General features: G+C 37.1%; 1 protein-coding gene and 1 pseudogene across 1 annotated transcript; one reads left to right on the top strand and one right to left on the bottom strand.

Annotated features, from left to right (window-relative positions):
* Positions 1 to 139: 139 nt before the first annotated feature.
* On the top strand, positions 140 to 4,670 carry LOC100260449 (probable leucine-rich repeat receptor-like protein kinase At1g35710). The gene is made up of 2 exons (XM_010658324.3): positions 140 to 3,793; positions 4,154 to 4,670. Exons 1-2 carry the CDS (start codon positions 181 to 183, stop codon positions 4,540 to 4,542), a joined length of 4,002 nt encoding a protein of 1,333 aa, XP_010656626.1. The 5' UTR covers positions 140 to 180; the 3' UTR covers positions 4,543 to 4,670.
* A 9,426-nt stretch (positions 4,671 to 14,096) lies between these two features.
* LOC100853018 (replication protein A 70 kDa DNA-binding subunit B-like) lies at positions 14,097 to 21,445 on the bottom strand (annotated as a pseudogene).
* Positions 21,446 to 22,756: the final 1,311 nt, after the last annotated feature.

Genomic DNA, 22,756 nt, shown 5'->3' with positions numbered 1-22,756 from the left:
ATTTGAAGAGTTATATGAACCTTTTGTTAATTTGGGGGCCCATCTACCCCCAAAAGATAATTCTCCCTATTCTAATATTCCCATTCAATTCTATAAATAGTTACTCTACCTCCCACTCCCTTCATCTTTCTTCTACAATTAAATAATAACTCTATATCCACTCGGTTCATTCATCCAGTGATGCCATTTCATACTTCATCTTATTCTTCCTTCCTTGTCCAACTTCCCATGCCTTTCTTCTTCTTCTTTGTGATCTTTGTTAGCTCCCTTTATTCTTCATCACACGTGTATGCTTCTTTCCCAATTTCTTTGGCAGCTGCTGCTGGAGAACTGAAGGAAGCAGAAGCTCTTCTCACATGGAAAGCCAGTCTTAATAATCGAAGTCAGTCATTTCTGTCTTCTTGGTTTGGGGACAGTCCTTGCAACAACTGGGTTGGGGTTGTTTGTCATAATTCTGGAGGTGTGACGTCTTTAGATCTTCATAGTTCGGGTTTGAGAGGTACGCTCCACAGTCTCAATTTCTCATCGCTTCCCAACCTACTCACCCTCAATCTTTATAACAACTCACTCTATGGAAGTATCCCCTCTCACATAAGTAACCTTTCCAAAGACACCTTTGTTGACTTGAGTTTCAATCACTTCACTGGCCATATACCTGTAGAAGTTGGCTTGTTGATGAGGTCTTTGAGTGTTCTGGCATTGGCGTCCAATAACTTGACAGGTACAATTCCAACTTCTATAGGAAATTTGGGCAACTTAACCAAGTTATACCTTTATGGAAATATGCTTTCTGGTTCCATTCCTCAAGAAGTTGGATTGTTGAGATCCTTAAATATGTTCGACTTGTCGAGTAACAATCTCACTAGTTTAATCCCAACTTCTATAGGAAACTTGACCAACTTAACCCTTTTGCACCTTTTTCATAACCATCTTTATGGTTCCATTCCTTATGAAGTGGGATTATTAAGATCACTTAATGATCTTGACCTCGCGGATAATAATCTTGATGGTTCAATCCCTTTTTCCATAGGAAATTTGGTCAACTTAACCATTTTATACCTTCATCACAATAAGCTTTCTGGTTTCATTCCTCAAGAAGTTGGATTGTTGAGATCCCTAAATGGGCTTGACTTATCAAGTAATAATCTCATTGGTTTAATCCCAACTTCTATAGGAAACCTGACTAACTTAACCCTTTTGCACCTTTTTGATAACCATCTTTATGGTTCCATTCCTTATGAAGTCGGATTTTTAAGATCTCTTCATGAACTTGACTTCTCGGGTAATGATCTCAATGGTTCAATCCCTTCTTCGATAGGAAATTTGGTCAACTTGACAATTTTGCACCTTTTTGATAATCACCTTTCTGGTTCTATACCCCAAGAAATTGGATTTTTGACTTCTCTTAATGAAATGCAACTGTCAGATAACATTCTCATAGGTTCAATTCCTCCTTCCATAGGAAACTTGAGTCAATTGACCAATTTGTACCTTTATGATAATAAACTTTCAGGTTTCATTCCTCAAGAAGTTGGATTGTTGATATCTCTAAATGATCTTGAGTTGTCTAACAATCATCTGTTTGGTTCAATTCCATCTTCCATAGTAAAATTAGGAAACTTAATGACCTTGTACCTTAATGATAACAATCTTAGTGGCCCCATTCCTCAAGGAATTGGATTGCTAAAATCTGTTAACGATCTTGACTTCTCAGATAACAATCTCATTGGTTCAATTCCTTCTTCCTTTGGAAATTTGATCTACTTAACTACATTGTATCTTTCTGATAACTGCTTATCTGGTTCTATTCCTCAAGAAGTTGGATTGTTAAGATCTCTTAATGAACTTGATTTCTCAGGTAACAATCTCACTGGTTTAATCCCTACTTCAATAGGAAACTTGACCAACTTAGCCACTTTGCTTCTTTTTGATAACCACTTGTCTGGTCCTATTCCTCAAGAATTCGGATTACTGAGATCTCTTAGTGATCTTGAGTTATCGAATAATAGTTTGACAGGTTCAATTCCTCCTTCTATAGGAAACTTGAGGAACTTAAGTTACCTATATCTTGCTGATAACAAACTCAGTGGCCCCATTCCTCCAGAGATGAACAATGTCACACATTTGAAAGAATTGCAATTGAGTGACAACAAATTCATTGGTTATTTGCCACAACAGATATGTTTGGGTGGAATGCTTGAAAACTTTTCAGCAGTAGGCAACCATTTCACTGGCCCAATCCCAAGTAGCTTGAGAAATTGTACTAGCTTGTTCAGACTCAGACTGGATAGAAACCAACTCGAAAGTAACGTATCAGAAGATTTTGGTATATATCCAAACTTGAATTATATTGATTTGAGTTACAACAAATTGTACGGGGAGCTTTCTAAGAGATGGGGCCGGTGTCACAGCCTGACAAGCATGAAAATCTCTCATAACAATATTTCTGGTACAATTCCAGCCGAACTTGGGGAAGCAACTCAATTACAATTACTTGACCTCTCTTCAAATCATTTAGTTGGGGGGATCCCAAAAGAGCTTGCAAATTTAACGTCATTATTCAATCTCAGTCTTCGTGACAACAAACTCTCAGGCCAGGTTCCTTCGGAGATAGGGAAGCTATCTGATCTTGCATTTTTTGACGTTGCATTGAACAATTTGAGTGGCTCAATTCCCGAACAACTGGGGGAATGCTCGAAATTATTTTACTTGAATTTGAGTAATAATAATTTTGGTGAAAGCATTCCTCCTGAGATTGGCAACATACATCGTCTTCAAAATCTCGATCTAAGTCAAAATTTGTTAACTGAAGAGATAGCCGTACAGATTGGAGAATTGCAAAGGTTGGAAACATTGAATCTCTCTCATAACAAGCTCTTTGGTTCCATCCCATCTACTTTCAATGATTTGCTAAGCTTGACATCTGTTGATATATCCTACAATCAACTGGAGGGTCCTGTTCCCAGCATCAAAGCCTTCCGAGAAGCTCCATTTGAGGCTTTCACAAATAACAAAGGTTTGTGTGGCAACCTCACTACTCTCAAGGCATGCAGAACTGGTGGAAGGAGGAAGAACAAATTTTCTGTTTGGATTCTAGTTCTTATGTTGAGCACTCCATTGCTTATATTTTCGGCCATTGGAACCCATTTCCTTTGCCGAAGATTAAGGGACAAAAAGGTGAAAAATGCAGAGGCACATATTGAAGATCTATTTGCAATATGGGGTCATGATGGGGAAGTGTCATATGAAGACATCATTCAGGCAACTGAGGACTTCAACCCCAAAAATTGCATTGGCACTGGAGGACATGGAGATGTTTACAAGGCTAATCTACCAACAGGTAGAGTTGTTGCCGTCAAACGCCTGCGCTCAACACAAAATAATGAAATGGCTGATTTGAAAGCTTTCGAAAGTGAGATTCAAGCTTTGGCAGCGATACGGCACCGCAACATTGTGAAGTTTTATGGTTCCTGTTCTAGTGCAAAACACTCATTTCTGGTTTATGAGTTTATGGATAGGGGAAGCTTGGGGAGCATTCTGACCAACGAGGAAAAAGCGATTCAATTAGATTGGAGTATGAGGCTAAATGTTATTAAAGGCATGGCTAGAGCTTTGTCTTATATACACCATGGTTGCGCCCCCCCTATAATTCATCGAGACATATCAAGCAACAATGTTCTATTGGATTCTGAATATGAAGCCCATATTTCCGACTTTGGTACAGCTAGGCTTTTAAAGCCCGACTCATCCAATTGGACTTCATTTGCAGGCACTTCCGGATACACTGCTCCAGGTGATTTTTCTTTATGCGTTACATCTAAAAATTGCCCAGTTTTGAATTTTTCTAATTGAGCTTTCTGTTACATGTGGGAAAATTGTAGGTGTCCTTTTGCCCTGATTGGCGACATGCCAATTTTCTGCACCCTATATAATGCTATAGGCCTAAATAAGTGCAAGCCCAGCTAACCACTAGTCCTTTTTTGCAGCTCATGAGTATGGATCAAGTTCAACCAAACATTTCTGGATTTGTAAAGTAATAGTTTTTACTAAAGAATAATATTTTTGTTGGGCTATAATTTGTAATGACCACTTTACAATTGCTAGCAGAATAGAGTATGATAACTGATCATGTTTCTTTTTTCTTTTTTTGTAGAACTTGCTTACACAGCAAAGGTCGATGCTAAAAGTGATGTCTACAGCTTTGGAGTGGTAACATTGGAAGTGATTATGGGAAGGCATCCTGGTGAGCTTGTTTCATCTTTACTATCAATGGCCTCATCATCATCATCACCATCAAGGGTCTACCATTTACTGTTGATGGATGTGTTAGATCATCGGCTTTCACCACCCGTGCATCAGGTCTCTGAGGAAGTGGTCCACATTGTGAAGATAGCATTTGCGTGCTTGCATGCCAATCCCCAGTGTCGGCCAACTATGGAACAAGTTTATCAGAAGCTCTCAAACCAGTGGCCACCTTTGTCAAAACCATTTTCCATGATTACATTGGGAGAATTGCTTGGTCATGGGGATGAAATAAGCTGACATTCCTGCATGTATATTACTTTTTTCTGTTTGGCTTTAATTCTAGCTATTTTATTAATTATAAACCCTTCAAAGTAATGTAAACTACTGCCTACATAGAATGAATTGGTTGGAACTTTTGTGCCTCATTGTAACAAGACCCAATATCCTGTTTGCAGCAAGCCTGTTTTCAAGATTTATGCAATCTCTTAGTTATTTTTGTTGGATAAAATCTAAGAATTTAATCTTAAACAACTTAACTAAGGCCAAAACCAGCCAAACAATAAACAAAACAAAACTAGAAATAGGGTACTTATAGGATTAAAGTGATTGAGACGTGACAAAGCATTGTATTTAAAGTAGAAGGGAATTGATGCACAAGGGAATCGATATTGTTCTACCTCTAAACTACAACAGTTGAAACCTTGTCTTAGGTGCACTCTGTTGGGGAGGTATACAATACAACTCAAGATTTTGAAGTTGTTTAGGAAGGGGAAGGTTATAGAGAACTTGAAAAGAGAGTGCTACTATGGTTGGCTTGGATGCGGCAAATTTATGGCTACACTAGGCACAGATGGTAATGATTGCAGTAAAACATGGAAGATGACAGTAGAAGATGGAGCTCAATGAAGGGTGCAGCAAGTCGATCTCTATGTATGGTAGTAGGAGGTCAATTTCGGGTATGAAAAGGACTACTTTGCTAGTGAATGAGTGGAGCAACAGATCGATCTCCGGAAAGGACTATTTTGCTGGTGAATGGGTTCAACATCAGATCCATCTCCGGAAAGGACTGCTTTGCTAGTATGGGTTGGCAAGGATGCAGGAAGCAGTAGAAATAGGATATAGGGAGGATAGAAGAACATCTCAAAGATTGAATGATGGACTTTAAGGGGTGCAAGGGCTTTTATAGGTTGAGTCAAATTAGACTCCCCTACAAAGGCCGAATGACCACAACACAATAATAAATAAAAATCAATTAAATTAATTGGATTTAATCAAAGCATGTTCGGAATTTCCAGTTCAACCTTCCTTTACTTGATCTCTCCTCTAATTGGGAAGACTTGGCCCAACTCAGAAAGACCAAGTAAAAAAGGGTTAGAGTTAAAATTAAATATAAAAAAATCTAAATTTGTAAAAAAACTGTTGGACTCGTGTGTTCGTATGCAGGGGGGTGTTCCCCCACATGAGATGCACACACACACTAAGGTTTTCTAGACCAAGCCACTCAAAATTTCACTAGAATAGTCTTAAGCCTCCTGGGCACATGAATCTCCCTCTTCCTTTTCCAAAAGTCTAAGAGGCTAAGGAAGCGAGAAATAATGTAAACCCAAAAGGTTCCCATCCCTTTCCAATGTGGGATTGGCACCTTTTGTTTTTTCACTCAAATACTCTTCCAACAATCCCCTATAGAGTGTATGGGGGAAGAAGGAAATGGATGGAGGAAAACAAGAATCCAATCCATCAATATTGGTGCCTATTGGCTATGAACCAACCTTATGATAAATAATGATTAATTCAAAGAAAATTGGTGAAATTAAATTTCTATGAACTAATGTTTCTTTATGTAATTCAAGGAACTTATCATTCACATTGGTTTCTTAACTTCAGCTGTATATGACCTGTTGATATAAATAGGTCATGCACTCTACATGAATATTCATGAGAGCTCTAAAAAACCTACCTAAGTTTCTATAGGAAATAACACTATTTATACTCATATATATAGGTGAATCCATCAAGTGTGTTTTGCAATTAAACACACCATCCATAAGGAATATAATATTCATTAAGAGTAAATACCCATCCTCGGTCATTGCAAAAATGTGCTCTATCTACACCTTAGTGATAGACACTTAGATATATATAGTAGTTAGAGAATCTCATAGTCAACAAGTGATTTTTTATTACTCATATGAACCTACTTTATGGGATCTCCATTCTAGTAGGTTAAACTACCATCACTCCTCAATTATATCTTAGGCATAAATCTCATTTCACTTGATGTTTCTTTCACTAATTTCCTATTTAGTTTTTTGGTTGAAGGATTGAGCAAATTCAACTTTAGCCTTACAAGTTCAAGAAATATAATTCTCGTCTCAAGAAATTGTGGCACACTATTGTGCCTTTGGTGTATGTGCCATTTTTCCCATTAAATATTTTACTCATAGCTTTAGCTATTATATCTTGGCTATCACAACACATAGACACAAATGGTGTCGGTCTCATCCATAAAGGGATGTCGACTAAGAGGTTTCTAAGTTACTCAACCTCAAAACTTGCTTTCTTTAAAGCAATAAACTTAGCTTCCATATTAAACTGAGTAATGCAAGTTTTCTTGGTAAACTTTCAAAAAACTGTACCTCCTTTAAGAGTAAAAACATACCCACTAGTGGATTTCATCTCGGGAAAACTGTGTTTTGGCTCGCCCATTTGGGCCTAATAGCTTTTTGGTAACCCAACTTTCCATAACCCAAAAAATGTCCACTGTTGCCCAAAAAAATATCCCTTTCATGCACTATCCACTGTTTTATAATTTCATTTCCAAAATTACCCCTCCAGCCTTCCATGTCAGCAGCCATCTCCCTCTCCATGTCACCACGGGAAGTTGCTTTTAAGCACCCATGGTTATCATACCCATACAAGCCTATATCATCTTGAACAACCTGAAGATTTCTTGGTGGAGAAGACTACATGTTGTAGGTGGCCTCATATGCTTGGATTTGGGTGTCTTGGTGAGAGGGAAAGAACCCTGGTTGATTCCTGATTGAAATGGGTCAGATCTAGGGACAACGATCTTCAATGGTGGGTTCACCCCTTAACATGCCTGCACAAAGCATTTGAAGGTGTGTTGGTTTCGTTGGTGAAATCTAACTTTTCTCCCCCCTTCTTGAGTTGTACTTCAATTATAAATTTGGAAAAACTAACAAAGAGAGATTCTAAGAATGAATTAAAAAAAAATGAAAAAGAATGACAAAAAGTTGCATACAAACTCAATGAATGGAAGCTAAATGGTACTTGGGTGATAGGAGTTATAGTGTGGCTGTGGAAAAATGTTGAAGAGGTTAAATTTGAGGAAAATGTAGGGGCTGTCGTGAAAGCTCAAAACTAGAGCATCTGCAGTGATAAAGGTTCTTGGGACATAAGGACTTCAATTTCCTTTATTTATTTTTTTAATTTCTCCTTGGATCTAGCATAAATTTAGTGCTAGAAATGTCTTTCTTGTGAGTAAATGGGCTTTTAGAAGTTATCCTTAATATCTTTAATACAAAAACTGATGTTTTTAAAAAATAATAAACAGCCACTTTATCCAGCTGTAACATTCCTCCTTTGATGCTAAAAGCAAGAGAACAAATGATACCACACTGGGTCCAAATGCTGCCAACCCCTGAATTGCCCCATAATGTTGAGACAATGCTTTTGTTGGGTCCAAGATAGCATGGAGCAGAGTCCTTGTCACATGTGGCTGGATGTTATGATAAACATGCTCGTATCTGAAAAAGTTTAGTTGATAAGATATTTGTGTAGTGTCAGTAAGATGAGAAGAAAAAAAAATGGAGATTCAGTATCTCTTTAATCTGTACATGTGACCTGCTTGTGCAGGGCATCTGAATTTAGTCAAGGGCAAAACAGGCAACCCTTATGATCCAATTATGTGCATGCATAACGTAAGGACAAATAAATTTAGCACATAATCCATGCTATTCTTTATGGCCATCAAAGTGTCCATTTAGTGTATAGCAAGTGGATGTGGGTGTACACATGCAACCCATGTTTTTAGGGAAAAAAAAAAGTGAATCAAATGAGAAAAGGGATTATCTAAGTTAAAAAAAAAAAAAAAAAGCAAATAACTCAGAAAGTAAAGCTTTTTAATCAGAAGCTTTAAAGCACACCATATTGAAAAAATTTAATACTAGTTTAACAACATATTTATCTAATTTTCCACATATTATTGTTTGGAAAGATTTTTATTTTTAGTTGTAATAAAATTTCACGAGATGCAAACAATTTTTTTCTGAGGTCATTATCTACCATTAATTTGGAGGCAACACAACATTAAAATGCTAGTATCCATCTAGATGCTTTACTTTTTCTTAATAGGCCGTCTAGATACCCTTTTAGTTGTCAAATGTGTTAGTGCATCAGGTTGCTTAGTTTAAGTTGACAATTTTGTTCTATTTACCTTGCCTTAAGACTTTTCTAGGATACTATGTCTTACTCTCCATTGAAGACTCAAGGTTGTTGCATGATCAACCCTAATGCAGCAAGTATAGAAATATTCGCGAAAGGCTAATTTGACTAAAATAGGCATAAAGTGGACTTTAGATTTTTAATTGAGCTAAAATGGTTTTTTAATCAATTAATTAAAAAACCGGTCAAGTGCTCAAGCACTCAAACCTAGCGCTCAAGCATTCAAAGTAAATTTTTCCTAATTCAGAATTGTGATATGTTTTAATTCTTTTCATCTTCTAAAAATTGGTCTTTGAAAACTTTAGGATCTTGTCCACTAGGGCTTCATCTCTATCAATGCTATGCCTAAAATTCTTTTTGAATGTTGATGCAAAATTCAAAAGAATATTATTAACCTTTCCAACATCCTAATATTCTCAAATTTGTGTGATTTTCATTCTTAGGTTCATGAGAGGATTTGCGGCCTCTCAGGTGTTGAGGTAGTCCACTAGGACCATGTGTGGTGTTGTGTCATGGATATGAAGACAAGTGTAGGTGCTGGGGAGTAAATCTTATGGATAACATCCGCCAGGTAAATCTATGTACTTTTCTTTTGATAATGGATTTGTGTTCTACGGTTTTTAACCCCATGGTTTTTACATCTACAAAGTCCCTGGGAGGCTTTATGGGTAATTTTCCATGCAAACTTTTATCTCCTTGTGCCATTAAATTTCTCTACTTCAACTCTAATTTTTTTTAGGGGAAATTTTAAAAATTAAAATTTGGGCTAAAAAGTAAGCATTATCTGTTCACCCTCCCTCTAGGCATTCCATAAGCAAAGTCTAAACTTTCAAGATGGATATCATAAATACCAAAGAGCAAAACATTGTCTAGACAAAACAATGATTAGACTTGATTACCTTAAGGGACCCTAGGTACTACCTTAAGGTAAACATGAACTCAACCACTCCAAAGCCTTGGGTCTTCATTGGTGACCCTTAAACCATTCAATCATGTGGTTCTTTTCATTCCTCAAGTGGTCCACCAATGGTTTCTTGGTACTGTAGCTTAGGTACTACCTTAAGGGCCCTTAGGTACTACCTTAGTGGCCTTGAGGTACTACCTTAAGGAACCCTAGGTACTACCTTAAGGTAAATTTCAACTCAACCTCTCCCAAGCCTCAGGTCTTCTTGGGTCACCCTTAGACCATCCCATAATGTTGTTCTCTTCATTCCTCAAGTGCTCCACCAATGGTTTCTTGGGACTGCAGCTTAGGTACTACCTTAAGGGCCCTTAGGTACTACCTTAGTGGCCTTGCGGTACTATCTTAAGGGACCCTAGGTACTACCTTAAGGTAAATTTCAACTCAACCTCTCCCAAGCCTCGGGTCTTCCTTGGTCACCCTTACCCCATCCCATAATGTGGTTCTCTTCATTCCTCAAGTGCTCCACCAATGCTTTCTTGGGACTGTAGCTTAGGTACTACCTTAAAGGCCCTTAGGTACTACCTTAGTGGCCTTGAGGTACTACCTTAAGGGACCCTAGGTACTACCTTAAGGTAAACTTGAACTCAACCTCTCCAAAGCCTCAGGTCTTCCTTGGTGACCCTTAGACCATCCAATTATGTGGTTCTCTTCATTCCTCAAGTCGTCCACCTATGGTTTGTTAGGACTGTAGCTTAGGTACTACCTTAAGGGCCCTTAGGTACTACCTTAGTGGCCTTGAGGTACTACCTTAAGGGACCCTAGGTACTACCTTAAGGTAAACATGAACTCAACCACTCCAAAGCCTTGGGTCTTCATTGGTGACCCTTAGACCATCCAATCATGTGGTTCTCTTCATTCCTCAAGTGGTCCACCAATGGTTTCTTGGTACTGTAGCTTAGGTACTACCTTAAGGGCCCATAGGTACTACCTTAGTGGCCTTGAGGTACTACCTTAAGGGACCCTAGGTACTACCTTAAGGTAAATTTCAACTCAACCTCTCCCAAGCCTCGGGTCTTCCTGGGTCACCCTTAGACCATCCCATAATGTTGTTCTCTTCATTCCTCAAGTGCTCCACCAATGGTTTCTTGGGACTGTAGCTTAGGTACTACCTTAAGGGCCCTTAGGTACTACCTTAGTGGCCTTGAGATACTACCTTAAGGGACCCTAGGTACTACCTTAAGGTAAACATGAACTCAACCACTCCAAAGCCTTGGGTCTTCATTGGTGACCCTTAAACCATCCAATCATGTGGTTCTCGTCATTCCTCAAGTGCTCCACCAATGGTTTCTTGGTATTGTAGCTTAGGTACTACCTTAAGGGCCCTTAGGTACTACCTTAGTGGCCTTGAGGTACTACCTTAAGGGACCCTAGGTACTACCTTAAGGTAAATTTCAACTCAACCTCTCCCAAGCCTCGAGTCTTCCTGGGTCACCCTTAGACCATCCCATAATGTTGTTCTCTTCATTCCTCAAGTGCTCCACCAATGGTTTCTTGGGACTGTAGCTTAGGTACTACCTTAAGGGCCCTTAGGTACTACCTTAGTGGCCTTGAGATACTACCTTAAGGGACCCTAGGTCCTTAAGGTAAACTTGAACTCAACCTCTCCCAAGCATCAGGTCTTCCTTGGTGACCCTTAGACCATTCAATCATGTGGTTCTCTTCATTCCTCAAGTGCTCCACCAATGGTTTCTTCGGACTGTAGCTTAGGTACTACCTTAAGGGCCCTTAGGTACTACCTTAGTGGCCTTGAGGTACTACCTTAAGGGACCCTAGGTACTACCTTAAGGTAAACTTGAACTCAACCTCTCCCAAGCATCAGGTCTTCCTTGGTGACCCTTAGACCATCCAATCATGTGGTTCTCTTCATTCCTCAAGTGCTCCACCAATGGTTTCTTGGGACTGTAGCTTAGGTACTACCTTAAGGGCCCTTAGGTACTACCTTAGTGGCCTTGAGGTACTACCTTAAGGGACCCTAGGTACTACCTTAAGGTAAACATGAACTCAACCACTCCAAAGCCTCGAGTCTTCTTTGGTGACCCTTAGACCATCCAATTATGTGGTTCTCTTCATTCCTCAAGTGCTCCACCAATGGTTTCTTCGGACTGTAGCTTAGGTACTACCTTAAGGGCCCTTAGGTACTACCTTAGTGGCCTTGAGGTACTACCTTAAGGGACCCTAGGTACTACCTTAAGGGACCCTAGGTACTACCTTAAGGTAAATTTCAACTCAACCTCTCCCAAGCCTCGGGTCTTCCTTGGTCACCCTTACCCCATCCCATAATGTTGTTCTCTTCATTCCTCAAGTGCTCCACCATTGGTTTCTTGTGACTGTAGCTTAGGTACTACCTTAAGGGCCCTTAGGTACTACCTTAATGGCCTTGAGGTACTACCTTAAGGGACCCTAGGTACTACCTTAAGGTAAACATGAACTCAATCACTCCAAAGCATCAGGTTTTCCTTGGTGACCCTTAGAGCATCCAATCATGTGGTTCTCTTCATTCCTCCATTAAAGATTAAACTTGTTATCTCTATGAATGAACTTAAACTTCATATGAGGGGGAACGGGTTTGAAGGTGTTGAGCTAGGAAACATCCATGATGCACTAATTTTCACTAATTATTTAATTTTCACAATTGTTAAACATGGTTTTAGGTCTCTATGAACACGTTGATTCATGGTGCTCAATTTCCTTGAAAGGAAAAAGAAAAAATTCATGGTTCTGTTTGTCTAAGATTGCATCTGAGGATTTCATTTTTCTTGTGTGCTTTTCGGTAATTATTTTCTGTAGAAATTTGAAGATCTAGATATGTGTACTCTAGAAGAATTATAGGATTCGATTTGTCCTGCTCATGATCATGTGCAAATTTTGGTTTACTGATTTTAGTTTTCTTTCAAAATTTTCTTGTTAGGAAATCTCAAATTTCTCTTTTTCATGTGCAAGTATTTCATAAGCATTGAGCAAAAGTCATCAGAAACCCAACTTGTGAATTGTGATGGCAGGTACACCCATACACTTATCGGAATGAGAACCAGTTCTTACACTTCAACTTCCATCAAGACCCATATGTAGAATATGATTACTGGATAAACAAGATAGGAGTTGATGGACCCTTCACATATTTCACTGGCAACCTCCATGACTTTCAGGAATGGACCTCTCCTCTCTCTCAAGATGATGGTGATGATGATGGCAATGCTGCTAAATTGTTTCATAAGATTGCAACTTTAGTCTCTCCCTACAAGAAGGAATGATAGTGTAAAATGCAACTTCTCAAGACTGTAGCTTAGGGTAGAAATCTCTCCAATAAAATTATAGATTTCACACATTCTGCCTAGCTAGCTATATGTTGGTCACTACCCAAGTACTCAAAACTATCCAATCTAATCAAATGAAGCTTGTTCTTTGAAACTAAGTTTCCGGTCTTCGTTAGAAGCTTGATCTTCTTTGGTGCAACTCATTTTCTAACATTGCTTTTTGCAGTATAGTTGGATTTGCCATTATCTATACTTGCTGAAGTGTTGTTTTTCGGTTGAGCTTTTTCCATATATCTATAAAAACAAACACCACCTCATTTATTTGAAATCACAATTATATGTTGTAGCAAAAATACCAAGAAATTGATAAGGAATGCATTTCTTTGTTTCCGTTAATTTTCCATTTCTTGGGAAATTATAACTCTATTTTGGTAATTATTTTTAAAAAATAATTTTAAATTTTGGTTTTTTAACAATAATTTTTTAAAACTAATCACTAATGTTTTATAGAATTGTATACCTAATTTTAAATTTATTTTTAATCTTTTTTAATATGTTTTAAAAATAATTTTTATATCTAATATTTTATTTTTTTTATCATTCTACATGTTCATATAATTATTGTTTTAAACAACCATCAAAAAACAATTAAAAAATATTTTCTCAAAAACACTATGTTTTTTATTTTTAAGAATAAAAAACAAAAAGCAAATTTATGATTGTCAAATGTTTTTTTTTTTTTTTTTGTTCTAAAAAATAAAAAATATTCTTAAAAGCATTTGCCAAACAAACCCTATATGACTTTTTCCACCCAAAACATGAAAGCAATGCCCACTTTCTACACTCTTCTCCACTTTTGGAAGTATTCTCCCATCTCAAATGAAGAAGAATTTCTTGACCAAGAACTGAACTCTACTTTTTATCACCACAACTGAGAAGCTGCCCTAAACCTTTTCTCAAACATCATAATTTTAATAAACTGCAGAACTACAAACCATTGTGGACTTAGCCATTAAACATGAAGAATGCAATCCCATATCAAATTGAAGCATTAAGGTGCAGGACTGCAAATAGGGGTAAATAACCGTTAGTGATTAACCAGATAGCCCAAAAGTCGATCACATGGAAACCCAACTCGTGAAACTGCTTTTTAAGTGATTTTTGTACAATGCAACAAAACGCCATGTATGTCTGCAAAACATATATTACAATAATGGTATGTGCATTCCAAGTTAGGATTAAGCTTCCTCTATATTCAATGGGATGTGTCTTAAGATATAGAGGGAACTGAAGGCATACTGACTAAATATCATTATCCAAAGAACAAAATAAACTAAGGAGCCTATTGTGAAGTCTTCATCTTTGATATCTCCTCCAACAGTAATCTGGATTCAGCTGCAAAATCAACTGGAACAACAGCCCTGGCTGTTATCCTCTGCCTTTTCTCGTTCATGTACTCATGTTGTGCAACACTAATCCGGAAAAGCTGAGGGACCCAAATAGCTTCCTTCAATTTCTGTTGGAATAGGTTCTCTTCTCCCTCCTGCAGAGAAGATTGGGTTTTTTAAACATCAGATTTTGAATGGCAAAAGTTCATCCTTTTTTTAAAAAAAAAAATACAACCCAACTAGGCTACCAAATAAGTAACCAACTACATATGAATTAATGCATCAATGAGCAACTCTTTCAAGTTAACTAAGATTTGGACAAACTCATAGATATTTCAATATTGTCAAGAGTTTACCTGTGATTTCAGCTTATCAAGCTCATCAGCAGAGCACCCAAATATTCTCTCTGCTTGGTCATTGAACAGAGAAAGCCAAGCTTCACCACTAGCATCTGAAACTTTCACTACCATTATGTACCTGGAAAACAAAACAGAAAGGAACAAAGAAACATCACTCATAGGACAACTTTCATGAATTTCAACTACTATCGCTGGATTCTTATTGATTAAAATTCCATGAATCCCTTACCTTAAACTGCACTCATCATCATTCTTTTGGCATCCTTCACACCAATACCCAGATCCAATAGCATCTGTGACTTTCTTGTTGCATGTCTTACAAGCCCGGTACCACATTGTTTGATCAGGCTTGATGAAGCTTATGTATGCTCTGATGCTAAAAAAGGAAGGCTGTACAAAGACAAGCCCACATTATCAAAACTGAATATGCTTTTAACTCAAAACTTTGGCTAAGACCAGGTTGATCATGTTAGGTTATTCTAATGACAGTAATTATTACCTTGTCTTCACCCAAAGATGGGTTGCTGGTTACATGAGAAAGGGAAACCCTGTCATAGTACATGGACCTCACTCCACCCTTAGATGGACTGATATCAGACCTAATAGAAGCCATTGAAGCTCCTTTACATTCAGAATCATACCTGTGAAGAAGAACATATGGTCAGAAACACTTACTACAAGAACTAACAAGGTAATAGGTCACTCGATGATTCCTTACCAGGATATCAACTTTTTTTATTCGCGTGTATCTGGATTTACCAGTACAATACTTTCACTCAATGTTGACAGTGATACAACTAAAACAAGATATGAAGAGAACATTACAAAGAGGACTTCTTATCATTCTCATGTTTTTTAGAATTGCCATAATAATACCAAAATTCAAGAAAACAAGGGGAATTACCTTGGAAGTCTCCAACTTTGAGAGATTTAATTGCAACAATTGGAAATTTATCAGCATTATCCAACAACTCCTGCCCTACATTAGTAGCATGATCATTCCACAAAGAGACCACAACAGTCTTCTTCCTACAATTCAAACGTCAATAAGTTCAATATGAAGCAACATTAGACCAAAGTAACCAGTGGAAAAAATAAAATATACACTCACGTCTTGTCCGCAAAAGTTATATCACGCTTAGGAACAATGTCATTGTGACTCTTCCTTCGTATCCTCATTGTAGGAGAGACACTTTGAACAACTCCACTAACATCTGGAATTAATAATGATATGGGTCATATTACACAAAAGAACGAGTGAACAGGAAATAATCCTTTGTTGATTCTAAGACTGGTTCTTACATACACACTCCTTCCCATTGACATAAGGACCCATCTCTTCAATCTCAACAAATTTGAATTTTGCTTAAGGGATCAAAGTTTCTTCATTACTGCCCTCCTCAACCTCTGAATTTTCATTCAGGGCATTTCATCAATGAAGGTGTACAGTTTTAAACTACTTGTTGGCTACTTTTATAGCTCCTTTTGATATGTAATAGACCTTCCCCAGTTGTCTGTGTTATCTCTATATGATCATCCATTGAAATTTTGGAAATTCGGTTACAAATTCCTAGTATTGCCAATATAGAAAAACTACAAATCTCATTCATCATAAAAACAGACAACTCTGTTCAACAGCAGTGATTGAACCCAACCCACGGTTTTCATTTAATAAAAATTAAGATGGATAAGAACCCAAGCTTTCGATTTTTCACTGAGAAATTCACACAACAGAGAGAAAAGAGAGAGAAGAGAGAGAAGCTAAGGACCCTCCATTTGGCACAAAGTAAGAAAACCTTATTTGCTGTTTGATGTGAAGCTCTATGCATTAAAAAAAGGAAAAACAAATTATAAACTTAATTTTAAAATATATCATAAAAAACAGCTCTCTAGGTGGCAGGAGAGGTGGGTTTTGGTTCAAATAGCTTATACTGCCTCTGGCATCTGTTCTTGAATTCTCCAACTTTGTCTCCCAAACATGTCCTAATTCCCAAGAGCTCATATTGCCACACCTACTCATTAGGGTTTGCATCAGTTTCCATAAACATTTAACTAAAAAGAGTTTAAAAATTCAATCAAGGTCAAACAAAATCAACCATCCCACAGAGCAGAAGTTACATAGATATTCGAGAAAATAAGTCATGTCACAAACTAAGCATCTAATCACACAGCAGAAGTTCAGCTTTCCTCAATCCAACCAGCTTTGAATACATGCTTATAGGCTTATATAATCTGCTCCTTACCACCTTTAAACAAAACCCTTGAACGAATTAAACCAAAAAACCCAGAAAAAAAGAAAAAAAAAAAAAAAAAAGCACAGAAAATTAGGATTACAATCAATCAATCCACACAAAGTGCTAAAAAAACATTAATAAACAAACAGCCAACATAAAAACAGCAAGCTTTTATTAAAAGAACACAAAAACAAATAAAATAAAAACATACCCACAACTTTATCTTACCTCAAGAACCAAATCCAAGAGCAAAAAAAGAGTTTAAAAATTCAATCAAGGTCAAACAAAATCAACCATCCCACAGAGCAGAAATTACATAGGTATTCGAGAAAATCAGTCATGTCACAAACTAAGCATCTAATCACAGAACAGAAGTTTAGAAATTCAGCTTTCCTCAGGTGCTAAATTGCAATTAAAAATAAAAACACTAATTAATTGTCAATCTCAAGAGAACCTAAATCCCAAAAATTAGGCCAGAAACCTAAATTACGTGCACTGAATAGTTCCAGATGCATGAAATCAATGAAAAAAATTACCAAACAAAAATAGTAATCAGGAAAGACCAAGTAAAGAATACACAAAAATGTACATATTTCTCGTTCGTTCGTGTGGTCGCCGAAAGAAAAAAAACGGGAATAAAGAACAAAGCTCGAGATTTACAGCTGCGCCTAAACATTTGCTCTCTTTCATTGCAAAGAAACCAACAACAATAGAAAAAAAAATAATCATATAAGTTTCGCCTCATATTTTCCTCATTTACCTCAGTTTTCTGAGCAACCAAACAGAAGCTAAAAGATGGACTAGAAAGCGAATCTAACTTGAATAGTGTAAGAGAGCTCATAACAGAGTGGAAATCTCTAAATGAAGGCAAGAACCTGGAGATGAAATCGCTTTATCTGAAGAAATTTGCGGATCAGTAGTACGGCGACACGCATGAATCGAGTACAGCTTACAAGCTTTCGATTTTTCATTGAGAAATTCACACAACAGAGAGAGAAGAGAGAGAAGAGAGCAAAGCTAAGGACTCTCTGTGACTTTCTCTCCTTTTGCCCTAACCTGGGTTCCCCAAATTTCAGAGTCGAGTGTCGCGTGGGCTTTATCTGAAGAAATTTGTGGATCAGTAGTATGGAGACACGCGTGAATCGATTACAGCTTACAAGCTTTCGATTTTTCACTGAGAAATTCACCCAACAGAGAGAAAAGAGAGAGAAGAGAAAGAAGCTAACGACTCTCTCTGACTTTCTTTCCTTTTGCCCTAACCTGGTTTCCCCAAATTTCACAGTCGGGTGTTGCGTGGGTTTTGCTAACTTGTTTAAGATTTTTGTGTTTATTTATTAAAAGCACAACCCATGACATGGAGAGGGAGATAGCTGCTGACATGGATGTGGAGGGGTAATTTTGGAAATGAAATTATAAAACAGTACATAGTGCATGAAAAGGATAATTTTTTGGGCAACAGTAGACATATTTTGGGTTATGGAAAGTTGGGTTATGAAAAAACTATTAGGCCCAAATGGGCGGGCCAAAACACAGTTTTCCCTATATTGTATCATAAGAAAAAGAAAGGAAAAAAAAAGAGTGGAGGGGGAGGGGGAGAGGTGGGGGGCTATGTTGTAAACAATAGGGTAGCCTGTGTAAAGCCCCCAGTTTTTACTTAGAGACCTCATTACCCATTAGGAAAAGGGTCAGTGACCTATTATTAATAATGCAAAATTACCCAAAGATGGATATTTGAATTTTTTTTTTTTTTTTTTGGAGAATTTAAGAATTGTTGACACAATATAGTGAAACTGCATATACAAATATTGGGGTCATTAGTTCACATGACTTAAGCGATTAAGAACATTGAAGAGGAGACATGTTGCTTGATAAGCCCACCTGTCTACATCTTGAGCAGCCACAGTTTGTTGCTTATGAGACTTTTTGGAAGACACCTCCAGGGATAAGATTGAGTAATTTAAATTCCATTAACAGAGTTCCTCTCTTTCATTAGCCTTTAGGCCCTTAGGAATCAAGCTTAAACTCGAAAGATTCTAAAATCTTACTCCCTTCTAACCTCAGGAAAGTTTTGAGAGCTCAGGTATCCACAAATATCTTGGTACATTCTAACAAGTCCTATACCACTTTCCACCATTCAATTTATCCCAAAATAGCATAAATGTCAAGGGGATACAGGAGACCAGAACTAATAAAGGCAATGACATTAAACGGGAGAAAAAAATATCAAAGCATGATAGAAGAGTTAAATACTTAAACAAGTTAGTGTTGGTATTTTAATTATAGTATTCCATTAATACAGTACCAAAATACTGGATGCCATATACTTTTGTCTAACAATGGATGGAATAATAGATATACAAGCACAAGAAATATGTTTCACTAACATGAAAATGAAATTTATGAAAGGTGGCTAGATTCGAGAAATACAAACAGGAGAGAACACCTATGAAGCATGAAATATTTTTGAACACAAACTTTAACAAATCCATAACATGAATAAATGTTTGGAACCACCACACTAGATCAGCAATCTGTAGCTTCTCAATATCATAACTGTTACAGCTATATTCGACTTCTAACCATATTAGCTAAGCCTATGTTTTGTTTCTAGAAAGTTTTAAGGAAAAAAAATAGAGCAGAGAAATATAAGAAAATATTATAAGTTTTCTTTTATTTGATTGTCCATTGAAAAGTTGAAGGAAAGAAAATTAAATTGCTAAAGAATGTAATTCCCACTAACTTTCCTCATTTTTTGTTAAGGAAAATGGACACCACCACCACCCCAACCCTTTTCTTTCGTTTTTTTTTTCTTCATCTTTCGCATGGTACCCAAACATGAGAAAACCATTTTCACTAGCATTTTTTCCTTTCCTTTTCTTATTACTTTCCAAGAACCAAACATAAGGTAAGTTTATGACACCCTTTCTAACACAACCATTAATAGACGGCTCAAGGTACTTCTAACAGTGAAAGAAGAATTTCACAAATACTTATAGTAAATTACAGAATAAGCCAAAAGTGAAGATAACATCTATTAATACCTGCCTTCTTCATCTTCCAAATTCTGAAGATGTTGTTTTTCATCTTCACTTAAGTCCAATGCAACTTGGACGTAGGAAAAATTAGAACAAAAAAATAATCAAGCATTCTTTTCTCAGCATCATCATGCAAAATTTTCCACCATAGCATAAAAGGAAATCATGAAGAAAAATAAAAAATTAAAAAATAATACGCATGCTCTCTACAATAATCACAATAAAGGCAAACTACTCCAACAAATTATTAGAAAAAATTGGAAAAAATAAAATTCAGAGAATGGAAATCCATTTTCACCTCCATATAAAATACACCATGAAAAACATTGGAATCTAGTAAAGCTCTAGGTAAAAGAGGTATTTCAGGCCAATTTAAGAGCTCTATCAGAAATTCAAATGTCCATTCTGAAATAGAAAATTTAAAACCTAATTGAAACTTAACTATGCAATCCGAGTACCATAAAAACATTGAAAAAGTCACACAAATACTCGCATAATCTTATCAATTGAAAGGTTATAATACAAGGTGCAAAACACCAGAATCAGAAATAAGTTTCACATTCTACAAAACTTACACTAAAAAGAGAAAGTTAAAAGGTCACAGACAGTCGAAAATAACCAGAAAATAAAGGAAAATAAAAGAAAAGGGACCTGTTTGGCGATAAGTTCTCTCTTAGAGTGGGATGGGAGTTGGGAGACACTCATCTAATATATAGGGAAAGTTGTGTTTTTTTTCCCTCCCTCTGTTTTCTGGATCTAGGGGTCTCTTTGCTTTTGTGCCATTTGAAATAAATTTCACAAACCCTAAACCCACGATTTTTGAGCCAGGCTGAAAAATACCACCTTTGCCTGCAAATCGTGATCAGATTACCAAATAGCATCTTATTGTGCCATTGGAATTAAATTTCACAAACCCTAACCCACGATTTTTGAACCAGGCTCAAAAATACCACATTTGCCTGGAAATCGTGGTCAGATTACCAAATAGCATCTTATTGTGCCATTGGAATTAAATTTCAAAAACCCTAAACCCACGATTTTTGAGCCAGCCAGAAAAATACCACCTTTGCTTGCAAATCGTAATCAGATTACGAAATAGCATCTTATGTTTTAAATAAAAATAAAAATCAAAAAGCTTGGACAGCTCGTGAACAATGCAAAACAACATTTAGCCCAAATTTTTTCTCAACAGCCAAACAAATTGTTAAATGGAAACTCACCTGCGATTACTCCAAAAGGAAGACGAAGCTCCACCGCCGATTCCAGAAACCACCCATGAAAATGCAGGCAAAAGGAGAGAATAGGGCAAAAAGCGAGGAAGTCAGAGCGTTTCCCCAAATTTTTGAGTCGGGTCGTGGGTTTTGCAAATCCTAACTCTAAAGCTTAATATTTTTGTGTTCAATTATTAAAAACACAACTTCCCGTGCTGACACGGATAAGGAGATGGCTGCTGACATGGAAGGCTGGAGGGGTAATTTTGGAAATTAAATTATAAACAGTGGATAGTGCATGAAAGGGATATTTTTTTGGGCAACAGTGGACATTTTTTGGGTTATGGAAAGTTGGGTTACCAAAAAGCTCTTAGGCCCAAATGGGCGAGCCAAAACACAGTTTTCCCGTTTTGGAATATGGAGTCATGATGGGACTTCAACTCCAAACATTGCATTCGAGTGGGAGGATAAGGAACTGTCGACAAGGCAAAGGTGGTGTTTGTTTTTTTACTTAATTCTAAATAAAACCTTAATACTTAATAGTATTAAATATTAGATTGTTTGTTTTTGTAGTATTTTATTTCTATTAAGTATTAAAAAGTAAAAAAAAAATTATTGTATTATTTTTTTTATTTAGAAAAAGCCACATATTTTGGCTTTTTTTATTTAGTAAAAAGTTTATAATAAGTCATGAAAAAGTAAAAAAAACAAACAACCTAAATTCTAAAACTAAATGGTTTTTAGCAAAAAGCCAAAAAAACAAACACCACCTAAACTCTTTAGCTGCCAACAGGCTGAGTTGTTGCTGATTTGAGAACTTTCAAAAGTGGGATTGAAGCTTTAGCAGACATTGGACACCACCACATTGTGAAGCTTTGTGGTTTATGTTCATGGGTAGACCAGTCATGTTTGGTGTATGAGTTCATGGAAAGAGGAAGCCTGGGAAACATTCTATGCAAGGAAGAAGAACAACGGAATTGTATTGGAATATGAGGCTAAATGTTGTTGAGGGTGTGGCTTGAGCTTTATCCCATATGCACCGTGATTGCTCACCTCCCATAATTCATCCAGACATAAAGCAACAACGTTTTGTTGGATTCTGAGTATGAAGCTTATGTATCTGACTTCGGCACAGCCAGGCTTCTACTAATTGGACTTCATTTGCTGGCACTTTTGGATACACTGCTCCAGGTGATTTTTCTTTTTGAGTTTTCCTTCTAAATTCATTATATGGTTGAAAAATGTACGCTCTTTTTCTTTTAGCAGAATAGAGCGTGATCACTCCTTTTTTTGCAGAATTTGCTTAGCAAAGGTGGATAACAAAACTGATGTTTTATAGCTTTGGAGTGGCAACCTTGGAAGCAATAATGGGAAGGCATCCTGGTGGTCTTATCTATTACTATTGGCATCTGCGTCGTCATCATCCTCATCACCATCAACCCTCACCAGCTTCTGTCATCTGCTGTGGAGCAAGTAGCTGAGGAAGTAGTGCTCGGCATGAAGTTGGCATCTGCTTGCTTGCATGTTAATCCCCAATACTGGCCAACCATGCAGCAAGCTTCAGGCACTCTCAACACGATGGCCACCATTGTCAAAACCATT

The sequence above is a fragment of the Vitis vinifera genome, chromosome 11 (assembly GCF_030704535.1).
Source record: "Vitis vinifera cultivar Pinot Noir 40024 chromosome 11, ASM3070453v1".
In the NCBI taxonomy this organism is placed as follows: Eukaryota; Viridiplantae; Streptophyta; class Magnoliopsida; order Vitales; family Vitaceae; genus Vitis; species Vitis vinifera.
Note: the sequence above shows the minus strand (reverse complement) of the source record. Positions and strands in the feature narration are given on the sequence as shown.

Excerpts from the sequence above, each read along its gene's own strand:
- LOC100260449 (XM_010658324.3), top strand. The coding sequence starts at position 181 with ATGCCATTTCATACTTCATCTTATTCTTCCTTCCTTGTCCAACTTCCC. Across the intron at positions 3,794-4,153 it reads TTCCGGATACACTGCTCCAG|AACTTGCTTACACAGCAAAG; the intron begins GTGATTTTTCTT and ends CTTTTTTTGTAG.